At 39.2% G+C, this 27,460-nt stretch overlaps 1 protein-coding gene across 2 annotated transcripts in view; it reads left to right on the forward strand.

Annotated features, from left to right (window-relative positions):
* The window catches only part of PHC3 (polyhomeotic homolog 3), a 99,897-nt gene that overhangs the window by 36,861 nt on the left and 35,576 nt on the right, over window positions 1-27,460 (forward strand). The window contains exons 6-9 of one of the 2 annotated variants that reach the window (XM_055125715.1): window positions 114-272; window positions 2,778-2,876; window positions 13,530-13,776; window positions 20,838-21,709. In XM_055125715.1, coding sequence (XP_054981690.1) covers window positions 114-272; window positions 2,778-2,876; window positions 13,530-13,776; window positions 20,838-21,709 — 1,377 coding nt within the window. The remainder of the gene's footprint in view (window positions 1-113; window positions 273-2,777; window positions 2,877-13,529; window positions 13,777-20,837; window positions 21,710-27,460) is intronic. The other variant, XM_055125716.1, reaches the window with a different exon arrangement.

Consider the following 27,460-nt stretch of genomic DNA (forward strand, 5'->3'; position numbering starts at 1 on the left):
GTTCTTTAGCAGCTATTTATGCCATTATTGCTTATCTGACTGCAGAGTGGTACAACTTATTGACATGGAAGCAAGAATTGGAGGTCTATGACATAATGTGTTTTCTTCCTTAGATCAACCTCTCCACTTCTCCTACACCCGCACAGTTAATAAGTCGTTCCCAGACTTCCAGTTCTACCAGCGGCAGTATTACCCAGCAGACTATGTTACTAGGGAGTACCTCCCCAACCCTGACAGCAAGCCAAGCGCAAATGTATCTCCGAGCTCAAATGGTAAGATAGAAGCTTCTAAGTTTTTCTAGTGCTTGAGTTACAAAGAGATGAAATGTTTCTTTAATGCACTAAAAGGCATTTAAAAAATAAGAAGTGCTTTTTATTTTTTTATATCTATGTTTGTAAGTCTCTAGACATTGACATGAAAAATTTACTTTTAATTGACAGTCCTTCTTGGATTATTAAATAGTAATTTAGCAACATTGGGGACCCAATATTCTGTAACACAGAAAGGATTCTTTTTTTAATATAAAATTTAATTGGTTTAAAATTTCATGTTTAGCATCTGTAAAATTGAGATGTTATTTTTGATTGTGGGTGTTTAGTAGCTATAATTGGTTTAGTGATTATAAAGTGTTTTATATTGTGCAGGTAGCTAAGAGTTAAACCATGACTTTTTTAATGGAAATCTTTTTCGTATTGAGACAGTAATAAGTTAATTAACCCAGAGGGTCCCACATAAAACAACATTGTGTATCTTTGACATCTTAGAATGAATGACATAGTAAGAAATTAAAAGCTAGGTTGTTAACTTTGGAGTTTATAATTTGTATTGAGGTATCTTCTGAAGTCTGGTAATTACACAGATGAGCCTAGTTTTGGTTTTCTTCATCTCACTTTGAGCTTGGTAATTTGAGTTCTTACACTTCTTTTGGTCCTTTGTTAATTCAGCAAGGTTAATTTGGCTATTCTGATTTGAATACCTTCTGATTTCTATTTTTTTTCTTTTTGGGTCACACCCAGTGATGCACAGGGGTTACTCCTGGCTTTTCACTCAGGAATTACTCCTGGCGGTGCTTTGGGGACCATATGGGATGACGGGGATCGAACCCGGGTCTGCCGCGTGCAAGGCAAACGCCCTACCTGCTGTGCTATCACTCCGGCCCACCTTCTGATTTCTTAATTTAATTGTGAACTTTAATATTTGTATCGGAAATTAGATAAGAACATTTTTGACCTTCATGCTGGATCATGTGTTTATGTATATGCATATGTGTGTATACATATGTATATATTGTTTTTCATTTGACAACAAAATATATCCTGGTTCTCTATCCACTGAAATCTCTAAAGTTTGCCATCGTATTTCTAAATAAAAAGAATTAATATGACCCACTGTTCATTTAAAAATAAAATTCAGTAAAGATTGTCATATTTTTGGATCGTCCTTCTTCCACATAAGATCGGGTTTTGTTTTTTTTTTGTTTCGGGGCCACATCCGGTGATGCTCAGGGATTACTCCTGGCATGCTCAGGGGACCATATGGGATACCAGGGATCAAACCTGGTCAGCTGCATGCGAGGCAAAGCCCTGCTTGCTGTACTCTTCCCTTCCCCCGCCTCCCTAAATTTTAATAACATGCTTCCAGATTAGGCTGGACCGTTTGAAATGTTTGTTATTTTGCCATTTGACCTGAACTGACAGTTTCATATTGCTCACATAAAATGGAACATCACTTTACATTTAATACTGTTGTTACTTGTATTGAAAATTACTTTTTTTGTGAAAGTTATACTTTGTTATTTTATCCACTTAAATCAGTATACTTAAGAGCTGATGTTTAAAAGATCCCTAATTGGTCATTTAACTTTAACCAAATGATTTTTGAAAAATAACTCTTGTTATAATCTAGAAGTAGAGTATTTACACATTCTTTAAACCAATTGCCATAATTAAGTTGGATTAGATAACCTCTGTGTGGATTGTATATTAATACTATTAGATAATCTGTCTGCATTGCTTTCTTAATGAACTTCTATTTTGATGTTTAAACACATTTGAAAAGAGGTGGTGGTAATAAGTAAATAAAGTATGTCAATTTCCTTTTTTGGGGGGGTGGTGCGGGGGTAGATGTGAAATTTGTTTTCAGTAGGCTGTCTTGGTGTTGAACTGTGACCTGTTGTGGCATTTTCATTTAGAAGGACTCTTTACAAATAGTTTCACACTCAAGAGTAACCTAGGTTTGTACTGTAGATTTGTGTATTTTTGTGTATTTATGTATTTGAGTGAAATATGGTAAGGTATATAGTATAGTTATCCTTTGTGGTGAAGGACTGGAAAGACTTTTTTGGTGTTCTTTTTTATGTTTCTCACTGACATTTAATTTGCATCAAGATTAATAACCATGATATACATATTAGTAACTATCCATTTAACTTACATTTTAGGAATCCTGCCACAGCGTTTTGAACTGGGGAAAGTTTAAGTATAATAGCTTATTTACAGCAAAATTTGGTATGAGGATTTCATATTACCAAAATGCACTTTCATTTTTTGAGCACTGATTTATTTTTCTAGTCATCAGAACCATGGACTGTTTAAAAAAAAGTTTATGATTTTTTTGAGTTATCAGAAATTTCTCTTTGTTATGCAAAACCTTTTGCTTAGGAAGCAGACTGCATCATCTTTCTGTCATAAATTTCAGTCTTTCTTGCCTGCTATACATTGTGTGTGAGACATGTTCTTTTGTCTTAGGGTATATTTTTGGTTTTTCTGTCTGTACAGCTGATTTTCACACCCGCTACCACTGTGGCTGCTGTACAGTCTGACATTCCTGTTGTCTCGTCGTCACCGTCATCTTCCTGTCAGTCTACAGCTACTCAGGTGAGCTTGTCTAGCTTCATGATGTGTTATTTGAGTCTGGATTTTCAGATTAATATAAACATACCTTGGTGTCTAAGTTACTGATGGTTTCAGTGCTCTTTGTCTTGCATTTCAGATATGCAGTTAGTAAAATCAGTGAGAACCTCAAGATTTTTTAGTGTTATTCTGTAGAGTTTATAATGCCACTAAATGATTGACGTTAGTGAGGTTTTGCTAACAACATTATATTTTAAGCTTTATTATATGGCCAAATTATTTCTCGTGAGATTTAGATATATTTTGTATATAGGCATCTTTGCAAATAATCCTATAATTTAATCAAAATGGGTTTTAAGTTTAAAATTAATTTGATTAAAATATTACCTTGGTACTGTGGAAAAAATGAATCTTAATATTCTCCTCACACCATTTAGAAAAGTAAACTAGGAGTAGAATGACAACCAAAAAATAATAGCCCAAATAAAAACAAACCAGAATTATCTTTAAAGGTCTGATAGATAAAGCTTTCTTAGATAGGGAATAAAAAGCATTAGTTTAGATGAATGGCAAATTGGATTTAATCAGAATTAAATTTGTTTTTCAAAAGGCATTGTTACAAAAAGCAAGAGGCATGTCCCAGACTGGGAAAAGATTTCTTGAAGTGCCAGGGACAGAACCAGGATTGGCCACATGCAAAGCAAGTGCTTTACCTCTTGATTTCTCTGACCCTTATGTTTCATTTTAATACTGTTTAAGTTAGAGAAGTTCAGACAACAGTTAATTATTCCTTATTATTAAAATTTATTTACAGTTTATCTTTCTTTTTTTTCCTTTCTTTTTTTATTGAATCACCCTGTGGAAAGTTACAAAGCTTTCAGGCTTATGTCTCAGTTTTACAATGCTCGAACACCTGTCCCTTCACCAGTGCACATATTCCACCACCAAAAACCCCAGTATACCTCCCACCCCCCACCTCCCCACCCCCGATAAATTTCACTTCACTTTCTCTTTACCTTGATTACATTCCATATTTCAACACAAAACTCACTATTGTTGTTGGAGCTTTACCCCCAAAAAACAGCCCTGCTGAAAAGGAAGCATTTGCTAATTAGTTTTTCATTGCTGAGAATGAAGAGAGATGAAGTCATCAGAACCATGGAACTGTTTAAAAAAAGCCATGTGGTGCAAGACTCCGCTATTGTGGCCACACAGTTTGGGATTTCTGTATTTTAGTATTTTAATAACTTAAGTCCAGGGAGATTTTTGTTAGAAATTGCATCATTTCCCTTCCTGGGGCAGCATGGGGCTATGGCTTAGTTCACAGTCTAGAGACATCTCTGCAAGCAGCTGCTGGTACCAAAAGTAGTCTAGCTGGCCTCCAGGTTGTGGTTGATCAGCCACAGAGAGGCCACATAAATGTGTGGCTACCCAGGTTGCATCTTGGCAGAGAGCACGCCGGTATTGCCCCGTCCTGAGATCATGCCTGCGTCCCACTGTTGCAAGTTCATATCTCTTTTTTTTTTTCCTTCCCTTGCCTCCAAGTTCAGACCGCCTTAATGGTCCTTATAAAATGACGGATGCCACGCTGTCTTTCCCTGAAAAGGGAAAGAGCCGAGAAAGACCTTTCCCCTCCTTGGCCGGCGTGGGGCTATGGCTTAGTTCACAGCTTAGAGACATCTCTGCAAGCAGCTGCTGGTACCAAAAGTAGTCTAGCTGGCCTCCGGATTGTGGTCGATCAGCCGCAGAGTGGCCACACAAACATGTGGCCACCTGGGTCGCATCTCGGTGGAGAGCATGTCAGTATCGCCCTGTCCTGAGATCTATTTACAGTTTTTCTTGAGCTATCCCAGCATTCCTGGGATGAACCCCACTTGATTGTGGTGCAGAATTTTTTTTTGATGTGGTGTTGGATCAGTTTGCTTAGATTTTGTTGCAGATACTTGTGTCAGTGTTTCATCAGAGGGATTCGACTGAAATTTTATTTTCTAGTAGTGTTTCTATCTGCCTTGTCTATTAGTATAATGTTAGCATCATAACATTCTGTTAGGAAGAATTTCTTTTTATTTAATATTTTTGAAGAGCTCAAAGAATGAATTGTAATACAACACTTCTTTTCTGTAGGTTTGGTCGAACTCACCAGTGAGTCTATTAGGACAGGGGTTTTTGTTAATTACTGTTTATTTTATTTCATTTTTTGCTTGTGATATGCATGTTTTGGTTTTCTATTTTCTCTTTGTTTTGGAAGATTACATGATTCTAAAAATTTATTCATGTATGTTCTCCAGTTTAACAGCATAAAGTTGCTCCTAGTAACCTCATATCTTGTATTTCTGAGTGGTCTGTTGTAATTATTGTCTTTTGTCTGATCTAATTTATTTGGGTGTTTTCTCTTTTTTTCCTCATGACCCTAGCTAAAGGTTTCTCTGCTGTCTCTCATTTACTCTTTTGAAGAACTAGTATGTGGTTTCATTGACTCTTTAGAGTGTATTTCAGTTTTTCTTCCTTCTATTTTTATTTTATTTGGGGGCCACCCCTAGTAGTGCTCAGAACTCAGCTCCTGACTCTGCACTCAGGGCTCAGTCCTGGAGGTACTTGCGGGACTGTATGTGGTGCTGGGGAGTGAATCCAGCTCGGCCATGTGGTGCAAGACAAGTGCACTACCTGCTGTACTATGTCTCTGGCCCCATTTTGCTTCCTTTTAGAATTTTTTGGATTGATTTGTTGTTCCTTCAGATTTTTGAGGTGTGTGTTTAGGTTGTTGATTTGAGCTTTAAGGTAGGCCTGTACTGCTTTAAATTATCCCCTTCGTACAGCTTTTTTTTTTTTTTAAATCTCATTCTGATAGTTTCTTTATTCACATTAATTTCAAGGAATTCTTGTATTTCTTCCTTGATTTCCTCTTTGATCCAGTTATTTAGCAATGTTTTGTCCAGCTTTTAGGTATTGGAGTTTTCATTCATCTTTTTTTTCGTAGTTAATTTCTACTTTCTTGGCACTGCAGTCTGAAAAAAAGCTTGGTATGATTTCTATATTCATAAATTTATGTATGTTTGCATTATGTCCTAGTATATCATGGAGAATATTCTGTGTGCACTAGAGAAGAATGTGTATTCAGTTTTTTGGGCATTGAGGCTAGTGCATATGTTTATTAATTGAGTTCTTCTAACTCCTCGTGTAGGGCTTTTTTGTATCTTTACCAATATTCTGTCTGGTTGATTTGTCTAATAGTGAAACAGAGTATTGAAGTCTTAATTGCGTTTCCGTCAATTTGTTTCTCTAGATTTTTGAGTGCCTGGCAAGCTACCGAGAGTATCTAGCCGGCACGCCAGAGCCTGGCAAGCTACCCGGGCCTTATTGGATATGCCAAAAACAGTAACAAGTCTCACAAAGGAGATGTTACTGGTGCCCGGTCGAGCAAATCGATGAGCAACGGGATGACAGTGACAGATTTTTGAGTAGAAGCTTTATAAACGTTGCTGCATTTTTATTTGGTGCATGTGTGTTGGTAAGACTTGGTACTTCTTGGTCTGTGGTTCCCTTTCCTGGTAAGTAGTGTCCATCCCTGTTTCTAATTACTTCCTTTAGACTGAATGCATTTTAATTTGGTTTAAGTATGGTTAAAAATATGTCAGCTATTTTCTTTTCTTTTCTCTTTCTCTCTCCTTCCCTCCCTTCCTCCCCCCACCTCTATCTTTTGTTATTGTCTACAGTTGGCTTCCATACTTGTTTTCTGTCCTTTCACTCTTTACCTGTGTTTATTCTTTGAATTTTGGTGTCTTTTAGATAAATTTTGTCTTCTGCTCCATCCAGGCACTATATGGCTTTTAATAGGAGTATTCAGTCTGTTTTCATGGAGAGAAATTACTGATATAAAACGCCGTGTTTCTATCTGTGGTGGTGGTGGTGTTATTTTTGCTGTTGGTTTGTTGCTTTTTATTGTGGATTTTCAGTAATTCTTGCAGAATTAGTTTAGTTGTAACAAGTGTTGCTAGCTCTTGTTTGTTTGAAGTTGTTATTTTTCTCTCAAATCTAATGACAGCTTTGACTTATTTTGTAGGCAGGGGTGTGTCACAACTGGCAATGCTCAGGGGTTACTCCTGGTTTTATACTCAGGAATTACTTTTGGAGGTGCTCAGGGGACCATATGGGATGCCAGAGATTGAGCTCGGGCTGGCCACATGCAAGACCCTACCCACTGTACTATCTCTCCAGTCCCCTAAAATGATAGCTTTGCAGGATACTGAAATCTAGTCTGAAAGTTTTTGAATATGTCATGTCACTTTTGTGTTGTATGGGAGATATATTGTGATTCTTATGATATATCCCTTGTATGTGAGGTTTTTATTCACTCTTGATGCTTTAAATAGTCTCTTTCATTGTTTTTTTACCATTTTGATTGCTATTTGTTTTGGTGTTTTTCAGTTTGAGTCTGTTTTGTTTGTTATTCTTTGGGCCTCATATCTCTGCGGAAAGCCCCCTCCAGAGACTGGGGAAATCCTCAGTTACTATTTCTTTCATCATTTGCTCCTTCCCTTTTTCCTCTTCTTCTGGTATTCCTATTATTTTGAGATTATTACTTTTGCTGTTATCCATTAAGAATCGCACATTCTTGGACGGGAGAGATAAGTACTGTGGGTAGGGCACTTACCTTGAGTGTGGCTGACCGGTCTTCAGTCCCCAGTACCCCAAGCCCCAGGGTTTCTCGAGCTTCCTGAGCACAGAACAGGAATACCTGAGAACTGCCTGGGTGTAGCTCTCAAACAAACCAAAAACGCCACCAAAAACAATCTTATATTCTCTTCCATTCTTTTACTTTTCTTTTGCCACTTCATTATTGTTGCTGGCTTATATTTTGTTTTCAAGTTTGCTGATAACTGTCCTCTGTATTCAGAAATTTATTGCTGTGGCTTGCAGTTGTGTTATTTAGCGTCTTCTATTCCATTTGTATGGATTCTTTCATACCCTGATTCAATTTTTCTTTGAATTTATTGATATAAAGATGATTCAGTATGCATTTCAATTACGTTAAAAGGAAAGATAAAAATCATATGATCATATCAACCAACACAGAGTAAATTTTCCACAAGATCCAACATCCACTCATGATACAAACTCTCTGCAAAATAGGTATGGAAGGATCCTTCCTTAAGATGGTATTGACCATCTATAACAAACCCACAGGCATTGTTATTCTCAATGGTGAAAAACTGAAAGTGTTCCCTCTTGGACCATGTGGACATCCCTCTTGGCAATGGTGTCCACTACCTCCAGTTTCAGGCAGTAAAATATAGAAGACTTAGCTATGTCTATTAAGCAGGAAAATTAAAAATAAAAGAGGAATCCAAATTGGAAAAGAAAAAATTATCTCATTCTAGATCAATGATAGTATATATATATAGAAGAATCTAGAGAGTCCACTGAAAAATTCCTAGAAACAATGAAGCAGAACAGTGTAGTAGCTGACTACAAATTTAGTGCAAAAAAAGTTACATATCTAAATGCAAAAAATAAGTAAGATATCAGAGTCTTTTTCATTCAAAGTATTGTTAGAAAAACATTTAGTGCCTAGGAATCAACAAAATATGTAAGAGATCTGTACTGTGAAAACTATAAGTCACTTAAGAGAAGACGATCTCAGGAAATGGAAAAATTTTTATGTTCATGAATTAGAAAATTCAATCTTGTAAAAATGACCAGGCTGCCTAAATTATTATATAGATTCAATAAAATTCCTATCCAAATTCAAATGATAATTTTTTTTCAAATGATATTTTTTAAAGGCTTAGGACAGTCAATAATAAAATTTATATGGAATCATAAAACACCTCAGATAGTTAAAGTTATATGAAAAATAAGGAACTGGCCATATTTCATTGACTACCTAGAAACTATACTAAAACTTATATTGATGAAAACAGCATGGTGTTGGAATAAGGTCAGACTCTGTGACCAGTGGATTAGAATACCCCCCAGAATTGTGATCAATTAATTTTTGAAAAAGGAGCCAGGTAAATGAAATGGAAGAAAGATCCTCTTCAAATGGTGCTGGAAAAACTGGATAACTACATGCAAAAAATTGAAGCTGAGTCTTCAGTAAGGGGTTTCCACACCTTAAACAAAAGTCAGTTCAGAGTCAAACAAAAACCTTGAGATCAGGCTAGAATCCACAAAATACATCGAAGAACTCTAGGCATAATGTTCCAAATTTTGGATCTCCAAGATGTTTTCATGACATGACTTCAATGACAGACAACAGAATAAAAAACAAATAAATGTGAGTGCATCAAGTTAAAGAGTTTTCTGCATGGCAAAAGAAACACAGCCTAAAACTAAGATACAAAATGACCCCGGTGCCATGTAATCCCATCAATGGCCAAGATCCAGAGACTGTAAAACAAAGCAAATGCAGCCGCATGACCTCTTATTCTCTAGTTCTCCCTCTTGGAGAACCCAGCAAGCTACTGAGAGTATCCTGCCCATACAGCAGAGCCTGGCAAGCTCCCCTTGGCGTGTTCGATATGCCAAAAACAGTAACAATGATGGGTCTCATTCCCCTGACTCTGAAAGAGCCTCCAATGTGGCACCGTTGAGAGGGATGAGTAAAGAGAGACTGCTAAAATCTCAGGGTTAGGATGAATAGAGACGTTACTGGTGCCCACTTGAGCAAATCAATGAACTACAGGATGACAGTGATACAGTGATCTCTGAGGAAGACAAAGGGCTGGATAAACACATGAAAAAGTGCTCATCGTCACTTATCTGGGAAATCCAATTTAAAAAGACAGTGACATGTCATTTTGTACCAGTGAGAATGGTACATATCAAAAAATCCAGGAACAATCTGTATTGGTGATGATGTGGTGGGAAAGGCTAAGTTGGCATATGAATTTTAAATAAATATTTGACTATAGTAAAAAAGAAAAAGGAACTCTCAAACAGTGCTTTTGAGAATGTTTTCTGGTTTCACCCTCTGTGAAAATTAGTATGGAAATTTCTCAGAAAAGTAAAACTTGAACTGCCATATGACCAAGCAATCCCCCTTGTGGTTATCTAACCCCGGGACACTAAAACACTATTCAAAACAGTATATGCACACAATTATTTGCTGAGGCACTTAGCACAGTAACTAGGCTATGGGATTAATCCAAGAGACCAGTGGCATGAGTGGATTGTGAAAGTCTGTTATATATACACACAGTAGAATACTATCAGCCGCAAGGAACAATGAAGCCATGCAGTTCACTGCAACTTGGGTGGAACTACAGGATGTAATGTGAAGTCAGAAGATCTCATCGATCTATGGTACGTAGGAAAATAGGACAAGGGAATGCACGGGAGTAATGGCGGGGGGAGGGAATACGTAGATCATCCTTGACCCTAGAGTGTAGGAAGGAGAAGGACTGGGAAGGAATGGATTTGAGAGAGATGACAGGAGTTCTGGGCATATCAGTGGGGTATTTACATCTCTAAACCACAGAACCAGCAGCAACAATGAAATAAGGATATACAAACTACAATAGAACTAAAAACTATTCCTCTCAGGGAGTCAGCTGGAAGGTGGGATGGGAGTCTGGGGCTGGAGAGAAGTTGGCACTGGTGGCGGGAACATTAGATAGGTGCTGGAACATTACACCTGAATGAAACTCAGCTATGAGTAAGTTTGTAAATTACAGTGCCTTCATAAAAAAGAATTATAGCATTCTACCTTAAAAAAATTTCACTCTCACTTTTACTATTTTAAATACTGCTTTCTTTCTACTGTGCCCCCTCTTCCTGCCCTAACCTGATTTTCAGAAAGGAATCATAGGACTAATGTTAATAGAAAAAATTTAAAAATAAATAAATAAATAAATAAATAATGAAGGTAAGGAAATGATATTTGGATTAAGGTAAAGAAAATAGCTATTTGGATTTAAAAGCTAGAACATATGTTTTATTTCCAGCAATGTTCTGTTGCTGTAAGGTTTCCCCTGTTTTTATTGATGTACTTTGATTTATAATATTGTTAATAATGTCATGTATGCATTACCCAGTATCAGATTCACTAGTACTGAGTGCTGCTTCCTTCCTCAGTGACTAATGTAACCAACTTTTCCCTGATTACTCATGTAATCCCCTTTTCCCTGAATCGGAAATAGAGAGTTGGTCTACAGAACTGAGCCTTTAGTTCTGTAGACCAACTCTCTATTTCCGTCAGCTTTGATCATTTGATGCTCCCTTAGTATGGACCTTTATATCCAAGAAATGAGATAGATTAGTCTGTATCTGTGTCTCCTTTCAATTTCATTCAACATGATACCATTCTCTAGTTCTATCCATGTAGTGGTGAATTGCATGATTTCATCTTTCGTTCTAGCTGAGTAGTATTTACTGTGTATGTATATCAGAGCTTCACCAATCAGTGTTGGTGAGATGTTGTGAGAGAAGAACCATCATTTACTAATGGTGGGAATGTCCTTTGGTTCAGCATCCATGGATGTCCTCTGGTTCAACACACTTCATTAAAGCAGTATGGAGACTTCTCAAAAAAAGTAAGACTAGGAGTCAGAGAAATAGCATAGGGGGTATGATGCTTGCCTTGCATGTAGCTGACCTGGTCCAATCCTTGTCATCCCATATGATTCTTCCAGCTCTGCCAGGAAAGATCTCTGAGTGCAGAGCCAGGAGTAAGTCCTGAGCATTGCTGGCTGATGCCTAAAAACCAAAACCCCCCAAAACAAATAGAACTCGCATTCAACCCAGCAATACTATTTCATGGCACATACTTTCAAAATACAAAAGTATTAGTACTCAAGGATATGTACACACCTGTTTTCATTGTAGCACTTGGCGCAACAGCCAGGATATGGACTACGAATCAGAAGTTTTACTATGTACAATACCAGGGAGTACTGTGCAACAACGCGTCATTAAACCTTGGCCTTCTCATCTGCTGAGAAGGGATGCTGTGGTAATTCACCCAGTATTTGTTAGATTCAAATTAAATAATTTATGTGAGAGTATTTGGGAATCTGTAATAGAAATGTAAGGTATGAAATTACTAGATATACTTCATATGAAACCTGTACTGTTTTCAAAAGTCAGAAAGTTTCCATAAGAGAAATCAATCATCAGAGAAATCAGATGAAATGAAAGTTAGATACTGGAATGCTTTGCTAGTTTTTATCTTAGAAAGAATGTACTCTCCTCAAAGTAAAAGGAAATCTATTATCTGATCTTTTTTTGTTGTTGATTTACTGTGTTTAGCAATCGCTCCTGCTGTTTGGGGGAATCATATGTGGTGCTGGGGATCACACGTGGGCCAGCTGCGAACACAGCAAGCACCCTACCTTCTATATTAACACTCCAACTCAAAATGTGATCTTTCGATGAACAGCTAAAATAACTTTATAATATACTTTAGGATATTTTACATGTTTGAAATACATTGCAAATGTTTAAGCAAAGACTAGAGACTGTAGCCACATTTTAACATTGGCTGTGGGGGGGGTGCTGGGGATGGAATCTGGGCTGGCTATGTGCAAGACCTTACTAGCCTTATTTGCGGTCCTGTTTCTCTGAACAGGAGAATATGCTTTCTGTAATGATCACATTAGGATTGGTAAATTGAGGGATCAGTCTTCTTGTAAGATTAAGTGTTTCCTTGCAGTCTCTATACAGCTGGTAACTTTTATTTGCCCCTCTGTGATAACAGAAATATTGCTGCTCTATAACACAGCAGTATCATACCCACATCTACTCCTTATTTGTAGTAACTTCTCATAACTTTTATAGGGACTTGTCACCTTAAGTATTTGGCAGACCTGGCACATGTAAGTCACTCTGTAGCTTAGCTCAAGTTTCCCCCTTTACCTGTAATGCCCCTCTTCCTCCCTCTTTTCAACTGTCTTTCTTCTGGAAAGATAAAAATACAGTAATGTTGCAGGGTAATTATCTCATATTCATAATTCATTTGATATGTATATGTGCTGATATGTATGTGTATATTTTGTTTTCAGTTCTTTTTGGTGGCGGGGGTGGGGGAAAGGCTTTTGTCCTCCAAGCAGTGCTCAGATGGCCCTGTTGGCGCTCCTGGTGCTTGGCCCAGTCAGTGCAAGGGCCTGGTGATGGAGCAGTGTGAGGACCCAGCAGTGCACCACTGAGTGTGTCCATCTGGCAACTGGGATGGGAGAAGGTGGGGAAACTTTGCAGTTCTGTAGTGACTCGGCTCGGTGCGTGTAAGCATGTACTGACCCCTGAGCTATCTTCCTGGTCCCATCGTTTTCATTTAATCTGCATAAAATTTTTGTTGTTTGTTTGTTTTTTGGCCCACACCTGGTTGGAAATATTCCTGGCTAGGGGGTCACTTCTACCAGTACTGAGGAAAGCTTGTTGTGCCAGGAATCGAACCCAAGTTTCTTGCATGCAGAGCATGGACTCCAGCCTCTGTACTAGCCCCTCAGTCCTTTAGTTCTTAGTGATTCTTTTCCTTCATTTAAAAAAAAAATCTATTTAATATTTAGATTGGTTTACTTAGCTTAATCTTTCCTTCAGGATTAGTAAATTATTTCAAGTGCTTGGAGCTTTATGTAGAAAAGCATATTATATGTATGCTCTTACTATTGTTAAAATGGTTACTATTACCACACGAATTAATGCCACCTGTTTTGTCCTTATTTTTTATGTGATTCTTAGGTTCAGAATTTAACTTTACGCAGCCAGAAGCTCGGTGTATTATCTAGCTCACAGAATGGTCCACCAAAAAGCACTAATCAAACTCAGTCATTGACAATTTGTCATAATAAAACAACAGTGACCAGTTCCAAAATCAGCCAACGTGATTCTTCTCCGGAAAGTAGTAAGAAAGGAGAAAGCCCCAGCCTGGAATCCAGAAGCACAGCTGTCACCAGGACTTCCAGCATTCACCAGTTGATAGCACCAGGTGGGACAAAACTTTGGTTGAAAACAGTTGCATTATTCCTTTTCTTAACTTTCACAGCAGAAAGGAAAAAATATCATTGCTTGAACAAGAATGATACTTTTGAAAGTTTTAAAATGTGTAGTTCATAAACAAACAAACAAAAAAATCCCATAATATGGTATTGCCCCAAAAAGCCAACAATGAAAACACATTTGAAATGAAATGACTTTTTGTTAGTTGACATTTGATGAACGTCATATGTGTGGGTCTCCCATGACAGAGTTGAAACCCTTTAGCTTAATAAACATGTTTATAATTCACTTAATTTAGTTTGGTGGAACATAATTTTAAAAATTTTAAAAATACAAAATAACATATGTTATGTCTTTTTTTTTTTTATGGGCTACAACTAACAGCACTGGGGGCCGGGCACAGGGCAGGGCCACTCTGGGTCCTGCAGGAGCAGCCGAGGGTGCCCACGTGCAGAGCGGATGCTTCAGCCCCTTGAGCAAAGGGAAATGGGTTTTGTTTGTTTAAAATTATCGTTAGTGGGACGAATTGATCAGTGTCTAAAAATAAGCATTATGTCTAATTGTTTTTCTTACTATGTTGCTTTTCCCCGTCTTTGCATCTCTAAGACGAAATACCAAGGAATCCATCAGGCCATTTGCATTTTCATCATGGTTTTGAATCCATGTTTGTCCTGCTTTCTGCAGACAGCCTTCTTCATGGTTGTTATGCTGAAAATGTAGTGGCCACCCCAAGTGACAGGACCCCATTTTCCTCACTGTTTTTCTTGCTTTCCTTACTTTTATTTATCTCAGGATTTTACATTGTTGAATATTCTTCACTTCTTTTTTTTTTTTCCCCTTTTTGGGTCACACCCGGTGATGCACAGGGGTTATTCCTGGCTCCGCACTCAGGAATTACTCCTGGCGGTGCTCAGGGGACCATGGACCATGTAGGATGCTGGGAATAGAACCCGGGTCAGCCGCGTGCAAGGCAAATGCCCTACCCACTATGCTATCGCTCCAGCCTGAATATTCTTCACTTCTTATCAGGAATTGGTGGGATCTTTTTTTTTTCCTGCTCCTAAGTCAACGTAGTCTTCTTTGTCTCCCTCATACTGGATTCTTTTTTTGCTTCTCAAGTATATTAGGTCTCGTCTAATTTTAATAATCTGCATTTAAAAATAAATATCTTTTTATACCAATCACTTGTATCACTTGTCATCCCGTTGATCTTTGATTTGCTCGAGTGGGCGCCAGTAATATCTCCATTCGTCCCTGTCGCGTGCTAGTGTATCCCAATGCTATCTGCTCATTCCATGAACAGAAAGAGCCTCAAACTGTTCGTTCAGGGTTTTGACGAAGAAGTCTGACCATCTTGTAGGTGGGCGGCCATGCGGTATTTTGACGTCCAGTAAAACCATTTTTTATACCAATAAAACTAATTTTTAGTTGAAAGTATATTATCATGTATTGGGTAAAATACTTTGTTTTATTTAAAAAAATTTTTTTTAAACAATAGCTCCTTTGATCTAACATCTTTCTATTCTGTATTTTATACCACTGAAGTCTTCATTTTTAATATATATGTATATATTTGGGTATATTTTTGGAGTGGGAGTCACACCGGTTGGTGCTCAGCGATCACTCATAGAAGTGCTCAGGGGACCAAATGCTTTGGGAATTAAACCAGGGTTGGCAGTGTTTCTTAAAGAAAATACTTAGGCCCCCTCCCTTCCCTTCTCCCTCCCTCCTTTCCTTCCTTCCATCCTTGCATCTTTCCATCTATCCTTCCCTCCTTCCCCACACTTGATGGTCTCAGGGATACTTCCTTGTGGTCTTGGGGCACCATCGGTGGTGCCAAGGATTGAACCTGGGTGGCCAGCAAGGCCAGGGCCCTGCCCACTGTACTGTCACTGCAGTGCACATTAGACATTTGATTTGCCAAAACTTACTTCTGTTTTCCTGTTCTCTCCTAGCTAGTATTTGATCCTCCTAGTGAGAAACCTCTTTTTAAATTTTATTTTATTTTATTTTTGCTTTTTGGGTCACACCTGGCGATGCACAGGGTTACTACTGACTTTGCACTCAAGAATTACTCCTGGGGGTGCTCAGGGGACCATATGGGATACTGGGAATCGAACCCATGTCGGCCACATGCAAGGCAAATGCTGTACCTGCTGTTACTGCCCCAGCCCCTCCATCATACTTTTATTTATTTATTGCTTGCTTTTTGGGTCATACCCAGCAATGCACAGGGATTACTCCTGGCTCTGCAACCAGGAATTACCCCTGGCTCTGCACCCAGGAATTACCCCTGGCAGTGCTCAGGGGACTGTATGGATGCTGGGAATTAAACCCGGGTCGGCTGAGTGGAAGGCAAACGCCCTACCCGCTGTGCTATTGCTCCAGCCCCGAGAAACCTCTTATTCTGAATTTCTATAAAATTTTAATGGTATGTTTTAATAGCTATTTATAGACTTATTGATCTTAGCTTTTCTGCAAGTTAGAAAACTTTTGGTTTGGTTTGGGGTCACACCTGACAGTGCTCAGTCAGGGCTTACTTCTGGCTCTGTATTTAGGGATCCCTTCTGCCAAGTATGGGGGACCATTTGGGGTACCAGGGACCGAATCTGGGTAGACTCTGTGCAAGCCAAGCACCTACCCACTGTACTATCTCTTTGGCTCCAAGATAGTAAGCTTTTTTTTTTTTTTTATATATATATAAAATTTTTTTATTTTATAAAGTAGTTCACAATATTTCATTACATTTCAGAACAATTGCAGTTCCAAATTCAGATCTTATGTGCATTAAACTGTTTTTCTTAACTTTTTCATTTACTAGGGATTTAGCCTTATATCTCAATTTGTCTATGCTTTTTACTATTCTACCACATACTATGCCTCCTCTCCCCGCTCTCTGATAACCATCTCTGAGTTCACCAGGTCTTGGAGTAAGTTGTGGGTTTTTTTGTTTTTTCTGTTTTTGGGGGGCCACATCTGGCTATGGTCAGGGGTTACTCCCGGTTCTGCACTCAGGAATCACTCCTGACAGTGCTCAGGGGATCATATGAGATGCCGGGGTAGAATTTGGGTCTGCCATGTGCAAGGCAAATGTCCTACCTGCTGTACTATTGCTCCCCCCTCCACCTTTCTTAGTTGAATCAGTGAGATACACAGTTACAAAGTTGTTTATGATTGGATTTCAGTCATACAATGTTTCAACACCCATCCCTTCACCAGTGTACATTTCCCACCACCAGTTTCCCTCCTGCCTCCCCTGCCCCTCCCTTCCCCTCCTCCCACCTCTATGGCTGACTCTCTCTCTGGGCATTATAGTTTGCAGTATGGATGCTCAAAGGTTTTTGTGTATGTCCTAGGAGGTTAATGGTGTTGTTTATTAACTTGGGGTTAGGGCACATGCAGCCATGCTTCGGTACTTACTCAGCCTGGCATGGTGCTAAGCTTCACTCCCGCTACTGCTCTTGTCAATATGTGGTGTCACAGATAAATCTGGGTAGTGTCTAGCATGCAGAACTTATGCACTCATCCTCTAAATGCGCTCCCTGGCCCAGTTTTATGATCTGATCTGGGGGGTGTTAGGGGCTATAGCCCCCAGTTCTCAGTGGCCACTCCTGGTGCACCATATATGATGCCAGGGAACTGTAGTTGGCCACATGCAAGGCAAATGCTTTAAACCTACTCTTTGATCCTCTCTGTCTTTATTTTAACATTCTGCTATTAAGTAAAATTTTGCTCTGTCTTCAAGTCAATTTTTTTTTCTGTTTGAGGGCCACACCCAGTGATGCTTGGGGCTTACCTCTGGCACTTATGCTCAGGAATCACTCCTGGTGGGGCTTGAGGGACCATATAGTCCCAAGAATTGAACCTGTGTCAGCTGCTTGCATGCAAGCACCTTACCCACTACACTATCTCTCTGGCCCCTTTACACTGTTTTTAATGTGTAATGTTTGACAGTATATTTATAGTAATCATTTTAGTTTATATCTAGTGAAGCCAGTTTCTGTTCTTATTGAGAGAAGATTTCATTAGGCTCTCCTGCATAAAGATATTTCATTTTACAGAAGAGACCTATTGATGAGGAAACTTAAAATTGTGGCATACTTACAATTCTGTATGCTGACTCTTATACTGTCCCTGTTGTGAGGGGCTCCTCCTTTGTGGGGAAAACTATTATAGGACTCTTCTATTTTTATAACATATAATATATGACACAAATTAGGATTTTTTAAAAAATTCTTTTGTTGGGTCTATGAGGAAGAAGAGTTAAATAAGGTTTTTCATGTAGACAAAGGGGTTTCTTGGTGTGTTATTCTTTAGCATTTGCACAAAGCTAATATTCTCCTAGATTTGAATTAACACCTGAAATTTAATTTTCATCTTTACAGTGATAATTTAATAACTATAGAATTCACTTATGCGTCTTAACTGAATTAACTTTTTATATAAAACCTTTTCCTCTTACTGTGTCCAATAATACCAATATTCATTTGTCTCAGATTTAGAAACTTATTTGGGAAGCGTTGGAAGAATATTTAACCATAGAAAGAATGAGACCTTTATTTTTATGAATTTTGATAAAACTTTTTTGTAACTTTGAAGTATTTGTATTATGTTTATTCAATATTTTTTCCTCTTCTCTCCAAAGAAGGCATTCAGGTAAATAAACTTCTTAGGCTGGGTTGGGGAGATAATAGAGGCGTTAAAGTTTGCCTTACATGCTGGCAGCCCTGACCCTGGTTCCATCCCTGGCACTACATATGGTCCCTTGAGCAATGCCAGGGGTTACTCCTGAGCACAGCTAGATGTGACCCCAACCAACCCATGTCCCTCCCAAAATATGGTTGAGTCAGTGTGAATATTTTGGTGAGCAGTAAAATTTAATAAGAATAAATCATGTATAGTTGTTGAGATTCTGAATGAGTTGTATTAGTTTTACATTTATTTTTTTAAACCATCGTCCAACTTATTTTATCAAATTTTAATCTCTAAAGCAAAGTTGTTTGTCATTATATTTTCTTTTTTTTAAATTAAAAATATTTTTTATTAGTTTATTTTTAATTAGAGAGTCATCGTGAGGGTACAGTTACAGATTTATACATTTTTGTGCTCATGTTTCCCCCATACAAAGTTCGATAACCCATCCCTTCACCAGTGCCCATTCTCCACCACCAGTAAACCCAACATCCCTCCCACCCTCCCCAGTCCCGTCTCCCCCCACCCCACCCTGCCACTATGGCAGGGTATTCCCTTTTGTTCTCTCTCTCTGATTAGTTGTTGTGGTTTGCAATAAAGGTGTTGAGTGGCCATTGTGTTCAGTCTCTAGTCTGTATTCCGCCCGAATCACCCTTCCCCCACATGACCTCCGACCACATTTTACTTGGTGGTCCCTTCCCAGAGTTACCCAGAATGAGAGACCAGCCTCCAAGCCATGGAGACAACCTCCTGGTACTTATTTCTACTATTCTTGGGCATTAGTCTTATAGTCTATTATTCTATATTCCACAGATGAGTGCAATCTTTCTATGTCTGTCTCTCTCTTTCTGACTCATTTCACTTAGCATGATACTTTCCATGCTGATCCACTTATATGCAAACGTCATGACCTCATTTTTTCTAACAGCTGCATAGTATTCCATTGTATAGATGTACCAGAGTTTCTTCAACCAGTCATCTGTTCTAGGGCACTCGGGTTTTTTCCAGATTCTGGCTATTGTAAACAGTGCTGCGGTGAACATATAAGTGCATATGTCACTTCAACTATACTTTTTGGCTTTTCTGGGATATATTCCCAGCAGTGGTATTGCTGGGTCAAATGGGAGCTCAACCTCTAGTTTTTTGAGAATCGTCCATATTGTTTTCCAAAAGGGCTGAACTAGCCGGCATTCCCACCAGCAGTGTAGAAGGGTCCCTTTCTCCCCACATCCTCTCCAACAGCAGTTGCTTTTGTTTTTTTGGATGTGTGCTAGTCTCTTTGGTGTGAGGTGGTATCTCGTGGTTGTTTTGATCTGCATCTCTCTGATGATTAGTGATGTAGAGCCCTTTTTCATGTGCCTTTTGGCCATTCGTATCTCTTGGTAAAGTTTCTGTTCATTTCTTCGCCCCATTTTTTGATGGGGTTGGATGTTTTCTTCTTGTAGAGTTCAACCAGTGCTTTATATACCATTGATATTAACCCCTTATCTGATGGGTATTGTGTAAATATCCTTTCCCATTCTGTAGATAGTCTTTGTATTCTGGTCACTGTATCTTTTGCGGTGCAGAAGATTTTTAGTTTAATGTAGTCCCATTTGTTGATCTCTGTTTTTACTAGATTGCTTAGTTCCGTGTCATCTTTGAAGATACCTTTATCTTCAATATCGTGGAGGGTTTTGCCGACCTTGTCTTCAATGTACCTTATGGTTTGTGGTCTGATGTTGAGGTCTTTAATCCATTTTGATCTGACTTTTGTGCATGGTGTCAGGTCGAGTTCTAAGCCCATTTTTTTGCATGTGGTTGTCCAGTTGTGCCAGCCCCATTTGTTAAAGAGGCTTTCCTTGCTCTACATCATATCTCTTGCTCCTTTATCAAAGATTAGATGATCATACATTTGAGGTTGTGTGTGGGGATATTCCACCCTGTTCCATTGGTCTGCAGCTCTGCCTTTGTTTCAGTACCATGCTGTTTTAATTGTTACCGCTTTGTAGTAGAGTTTAAGGTTGGGGAGGGTGATGCCTCCCATCATCTTTTTCCCAAGAATTGTTTTAGCTATTCGTGGGCATTTATTGTTCCATATAAATTTCAGGATTGCTTGATCCGTTTCTTTGAAGAATGCCATGGGTATCCTTATAGGGATCGCGTTAAATCTGTATAATGCTTTTGGGAGTATTGCCATTTTGACAATATTTATTCTCCCTATCCATGTCATTATATTTTCAAGTCATTCCTATCTCAGAGTTGTAGCTTTCTGATAATCATGATCTTTTAATGTGAAAACTTTCCCCTAGTAGATTTATTAAAAAACTTCCAATATTTTAAAAATATATACTGATTGTTATTTTTTCTCTCTCACAGCTTCATATCCTCCAATTCAGCCTCATCCTCTAATAAAACATCAGCAGATTCCTCTTCATTCGACACCTCCCAAGGTTTCCCATCATCAGCTGATACTACAACAGCAGCAACAGCAAATTCAGCCAATCACACTTCAAAATCCAATTCAAGACCCACCTTCATCCCAGCACTGCATCCCACTCTCAAACCATGGCCTTCCCGCAGCTTCCAGTAACGCCCAGTCACAGCACTGCTCACCAATTCAGAGCCACCCACCTCCTTTAACACTGTCCCCAACCCAGTCGCAGTCAGCACAGCAATCTGTAGTAGTATCTCCTCCACCACCTCATTCCCCAAGTCAGTCTCCGACTATAATTATTCACCCGCAAGCACTTATTCAGCCACACTCTCTGGTATCACCAACTCTCCAGTCAGGGCCAAGTTTGCAGCAGTCCACTGCTAACCAGGTACCACCTACAGCACAGCTCACTCTTCCGTCCCATCTTCCACTTCCAGCTTCTCCTGTTGTACACATTGGCCCAGTCCAACAGTCTGCCTTAGTGTCCCCAGGTCAGCAGATTGTGTCTCCAACGTCACACCAGCAGTACTCCGCTCTGCAGTCCTCTCCAATCCCAATCGCAACGCCTCCACATATGTCAGCCTCTCCTCCAGCTCAGATTCCACCGCTGCCCTTGCAGTCTATGCAGTCTTTACAAGTGCAGCCTGAAATTCTGTCCCAGGGTCAGGTTTTGGTGCAGAATGCTTTGGTGTCAGAAGAGGAGCTTCCAGCTGCTGAAGCTTTGGTCCAGTTGCCATTTCAGACTCTTCCTCCTCCACAGACTGTGGCGGTAAACCTCCAAGTCCAACCACCAGCACCTGTTGATCCACCAGTGGTAAGCCCTTGGAAGCTCTTTGACTTTCTTGCTGAACTGAAACTGAAACTATTTCTCCCACATTATGTTATGTCCCTAGCTCTAAATGCTTGTGAATTCTGACAAACATGCTGTATGGGCAAAAACACAAACAAAAACAAACCCAAAGGACCGTGTGTTTGTAGTGTGGTTGCATGCATGATAATTTGTGATAGTTATTAAGTCCCTTGTTAATTTTATTACTATTTAAACAAATCCATCTGCTATCTTTACAGAGTTGATTTTTTTTCCCCAAGGGAATGCATTTGAACCAGTGTCATCTGCACAAAGTTTTTTCTCTTAAGGTGATTATCCTTCATAGATCCCTTCTGTTGGCTTGTTATGTTCTTAAATTATGGTTGTAAGAATTCTGAAGTCCTGGACCTTTAGGGACTTTTGTTTCAAAGTAGATGCATGTTCATATGATATAATTTTTGGGTAAAATTATATTTTTCAAGTAAAATTTTGTGAAAGAATCTACTTTGCAAAAAAAAAAAAAAATAACCTGAGACCATCTTTTAGGATTTTTAACCTTCTAATTTTAAAATTTCTACAAAGGAAATTTTATATAAATATACCTCAAATATTTCTCAGTAAAAGATGAAAAAAATCTTATTATGTGAATTAATATTGAGTGTTAAAAAATTCCAAATCGAAGACAGTATTTTAAATCATTTTGATTGTGGTGAATTTTTTGAGAATTAACCTCTAAAAGTGAACTATGTATATATATTCCAGGCAGTATATATTTATATTATTATATATTGCCTGGAAGATAAATTTATCTTGAAATATGTTTTTCTGGGGTTGAAGAGATAGTGTGGTATGTAGGGCATTTTCCTACTGTAATGTTGACCTAGGTTCAATCTTCAGGAACCCCTATGTCTCCTGAGCCCTGTCAGGAGTGAACTTTGAGTACAGCTAAGTGGTTGACTCCCACCTCCCGCACCCCCCTCCCTACGACAAAGAAAAGCATTTGCCTTTAAACTTTTTAAAATTTACACTTTAAAAAAAATGTTTTTTCCCTTTTTGGGTTATACCCTGCGATGCAGAGGGGTTACTCCTAGCTTTTGCACTCAGGAATTACCTCCTGGCGGTGCTCAGGGGACCATATGGGATACTGGGAATCAAACCTGGGTCGGCCACGTGCAAGGCAAACGCCCTACCCACTGTGCTACTCCTCCAGCCCAAACACTTTTTAAATTTATAAAATAATTTACAATAAAAATTGCTGTAAAGTCTCCAAAAACTTATTCAGAATGATGAATTTTTATAATTTACACCTGAGGAAAATATTTTTCCCAAAGGTATTTTAAGCTTCACTGAAGAAGTGGTACTTGGGAGACCATATGGGGTGTCAGGGATCCAGCCCAGGTTGACAGCATGCAAGACAAAAGACCTGCCTGCTGTATTCTCTGGCTCCATCATTGAAGAGTTTCTTTTGGATCTGAAAGAGTAGTAACCATTAGCTCAGAAAATCAGAATCAGTCCTGAATTGGAAATATTTTGATCCTGAGGATGCAAATTTGTATTCTTCTTTTTGAGGGGTGGGGAAGGATTGGGCCACACTTGGTGGTGTTGGGGTGTTCAGACACTGTGTGGTCCTGGGGGTCAGCTGGTGTTGGCTGAATCCAAGGCCTGTACCGTCTCTCTAGCCCTAACAAACTCTTGATTTTTTTGATTTTGTCATTCCAGAAATAAGAATGGAGAAATAAATTTGTCATTCACTAATTCATATCACTGAATTTCCTTTTTATTTATTTATTTTTGAGAGGGGGAGTCACACCCAGCAGTGCTCAGGGCTTAGTCCTGGCTCTGCACCCAGGGATCACCCCCAGCAGGGCTTGGGTTACCATACGTGGCCATGTGCATGTCAAGTGCCCTACCGCTGAACTATTGCTTCGGCCCGTCTATATTTAGTGGATTTTGGAAGAGTTGATAATGTATTCTATGGCTAAAATAAACACAGCCTTTGAAGTGAAGTATATCTTCAAAAAGTTAAAACTTTAATGAATATTGTCAGTTTATAGTTTATTAACTTGGATTTTAGTAAGTAAAATTTCTTTCATATATTTTAATTTTTGTTAGAGAAACAGACATGAGATCAGAATATCAGTATAATAACACAGCTAAAATTTTTTTCTTATTTTGTTCCTTCTGGCCATCTCTTTAAACTTTCAAAACTTTTTTTTAATGTTAGTCTGGAGAGCAGAAGGCCCAGGTTTGATGAGCAGCACCATATGGATCGTGGAGCATCACTGGGAGTAGCTCTGATAATTGCTTTTTTGTGGACCCAAAACCAACATAATTGTTATGTTACATTATTTTTGAAGTTTTAATTTTTTTTCCTGAAAAAAATAGTCATACTGTTTTTATTTTGAGAATTCACCCTTATCTTTTGAACCTTCCTAAGGTTTCCAAGTTATTGTTTTACCTTTTTATAGTACTATAACCTGTTTATTAAATTGCTATGTATATGTATACTTACTGCTTTTGATTAAAAGGGGTTTTGTTTGTTTGTTTGTGAGCCATACCCAGCAGTGCTTAGGCTTATTCCTCAGGAATTCCTCACTTTTTTTGCTCAGGAATTGCTCCTGCTGGTGCTTGGGGTGTGGGGCATATAGCAAGCCAATTAATCCCTGTACTACCTCTCATACCCCTAAAAATGTTTTTTGAATAAAAGTACAGGGGCAGAGATTGCTTATTGGGCTGCAGGAAGTCAGCCCATGATCTCGGTGTTGCATGCTTCCGCCAAGGACCACTGAGAGTGACCCCAAATACAGCGCTAGGCGTGGCACTGAATGCTACCCGATGTGGCCCAAAAACTAGCCAACCAGTCAAAAAGTCAAAATTAATTTCACAATGTAGTTTTACTTATTTAGATATTTAAATGTATTTAAACAAATACATGTAACTAAAAGTAGATATATGTACTTCTTAAGAGTTAGGAAGTTTCAAAAATACGGGTGAATGCTCAAAACAAAATCAGTCTGTTTTTTAAATGATACCGCCCCTCTCTAAGAGCCCAGCAAGCTACCGAGAGTATCAACCCGCGAGGCAGAGCCTGGCAAGCTACCTGTGCGTATTGGATATGCCAAAAACAGTAACAGTAAGTCTCTCAATGAGAGACATTACTGGTGACTGCTCGAACAAATCGATGAGCAACAGGATGACAGTGACATTTGTAAATGAACTTTTTTTTTTTAATTGACATTTGGGTGTGATTAGTTAAGATGTTGTGAGAGTAGATAATTTAGCAGTAATAAATGCTCCTAAGTTTACATAGGAAGGGGAGACGGGCTTGTGTTTCCTTACTGAGGTAAGTTTGATGGTCATTGCTAGTTGGAGAATGTCAGAGTCGGAGCTAAACAAATTGTAATGTGCAGATTCATAATGATCTTAAGAACAGAATCTCCACATTTTCCTTGTATTGAATATTTTAGTTGTTACACAAAGATGTTTAATTTTAATGCTTAATTTTAATGCTTATGGTGCCAGATGCTTATGATGTATCTTTTGCTTGCTTTTATCAGAGACTTATTTTGCCCTTATATGGGACATATGGAATAGACTATGTCTAGTTAAAACTATGAAGAACAAATCTATTTTATAGTGTTTTTCACTAGATTGAGAATTGCCTCTTTTGTCCTTTAAGAACTTTAAATTTTTTTAGATAAGAACTTTATAATAAAACTTTGATTCCTTGAAAGGCACTCTAATAGGTGTTTGAAGATTTGTGACAGCATTAATATTAAAGTGCTTACCAGAGTGTTCAAGAGAGTTTTGAAGAGAAGATCCTGATCTAGACTGAGGATGTGGCTTTCCCGTGCTTAGTCATGTGTTTTATATAGCTTTTGGTTTGGCGGTCACATGTGGTCATGCAGCGGGGCACTTCTGCAGTGTTCAGGACTTGGTGAACTTGGGCCTCCAGCATGTAAGAGATGAACTCTAGATACTTGATCTTTCTCTCTGGCCCCAGATCACAGTTTTCTTGAGAAGAAAGAGACCATTTTGTCTGACACCAATTCTATGATGTTTAAATTCATTGATGTTTCTTTGACCTCTTGCCTATTCAGCAATTTTCATTAAATGAGTGTTTAAAAGTCTCTTTTAAAGCAGACTCGTTTCCGTAGTGGAACTCTGGATTCCTTACACCAGAGAGACAGTGAGAGTGTTTGCATGCTGGCATGGTTCTGGCTGTATGGACAACACTGCAGGGGGTCTTGAGCCTCTCTGGATGCAGCCTGGAGACCTCTCCTCCCAGCCCCACTGGAATGACTAGGTAGTCTCAGGCACTGCCTCTGCAGTCTCAATGAACTGCTATTCTGTTGGGCTGAGAATTGCCAGGAGAGTGCTTGAGAGGCACCGCCTGCTGCCCGCCACCCCCAATGTACCCCAGAAGAAATACTTTCCAGGGCTGGAGAGAGAGCTCAGTGGGGTGAAGGCATGCTCTGTGCCCAGGAGGCCTGTGAGATCTCTGGCACCACCTGGTGCCCCAGTCCCACTGGGAGTGCCTGTGGGATTGCCGGCCTCCCCCAAGAACCGAAACAGCACAAAACCCCAAGGTCCGCTTGCTTCGGGTGTGTTTGTGCTTTGGCTGTGACCTAGTGTTAGAACACATCCCAGGGCATCTGGAAAGCTCTTGGATTCCTGGCATCTAAAAGGAGTAGCCCACAGCATGGCTGGGTATGGTTCACCTCCCCAAAGTTTAACAATAAAATTATAGAAACCTCAGGAGCTGGAGAGATACTGCCGAGGGTAGAGTGTTTGCCTTGCACATTCCTGATCTGAGTTCAATCCCTGGCATCCTGTGTGGTCCTCTGAGAGCCACGAGGAACACCTGAGTATCTCTGGGAGTCACCCCAAAAATTCAAAAAATTTTGATTTTTAAACCTCTAAACAACCAGTTCTTTCACGTATTTTATTAACTGTTTTTCATTGTTTTGTATCATATCTGGTAATACTCGGGGATACTCCTTACGAAGTGCTCAGGGGTCATACGGTGCGGGGAATTCAATAAGCACTACCTCCCATGCAAAGAATTGCCTCAACCCTTTGAGCTATTTCCCCCCTCCCCCCACACAGATATTTATTTGGTGTTCGAGGATGCTTCCAGCCCTGTGACTGGAACTCCGGTCCAGTGGTGCTTGGGGGAGACTGTGTACTGGGGGTTGAACCCAGGCCTCTTTCATGTAAAGTAAGCAGTCTTTTGAGCTATCTATCCAGCCTTTATGTTTGTGTCTTTGAATCTTTTTTTCAATTTTTCTTTCATAGGTTTTTTGTATTAACAATGTTCTCCTTTAGAATTAGATTTTAGCTTAAGAATTAAATTCTTATCAAATAAATTCTATCTTTTGTCTGATAGCTAGGAAAATGTAGAAAGTGGTTTATTCAGATCTTACTGAGCTCTTAACAATGTGCCAGATGCAGGGGACACAGATGAGTGAATTACAGCTTTAGGAAGGCGGCAGCGAGACAGCCCCGCAGGGCCCTGTGCAGTGAAGGCTGTGATTAGTAGGCAGCAGAGTATGCAGAGGAGCGTGGAAGGAGAAGACACGAAGGATTCCTCCCAGGGGCTTGGGAGGAGTGTGCAGATGGCTCTGAGGAAGGGGCCGACGGAGGGCATTTCCGACCACACAGAGGGGCTGTGTGTGCAAACCAGCGTACTCGGCTGGCCTGCCTTTTCTGTCGTCATCAGGAAACACCGGAGATCAGTGTTTAAATTGTTTCCAA

This window comes from Sorex araneus, chromosome 2 (assembly GCF_027595985.1).
Source record: "Sorex araneus isolate mSorAra2 chromosome 2, mSorAra2.pri, whole genome shotgun sequence".
Taxonomy (NCBI): Eukaryota; Metazoa; Chordata; class Mammalia; order Eulipotyphla; family Soricidae; genus Sorex; species Sorex araneus.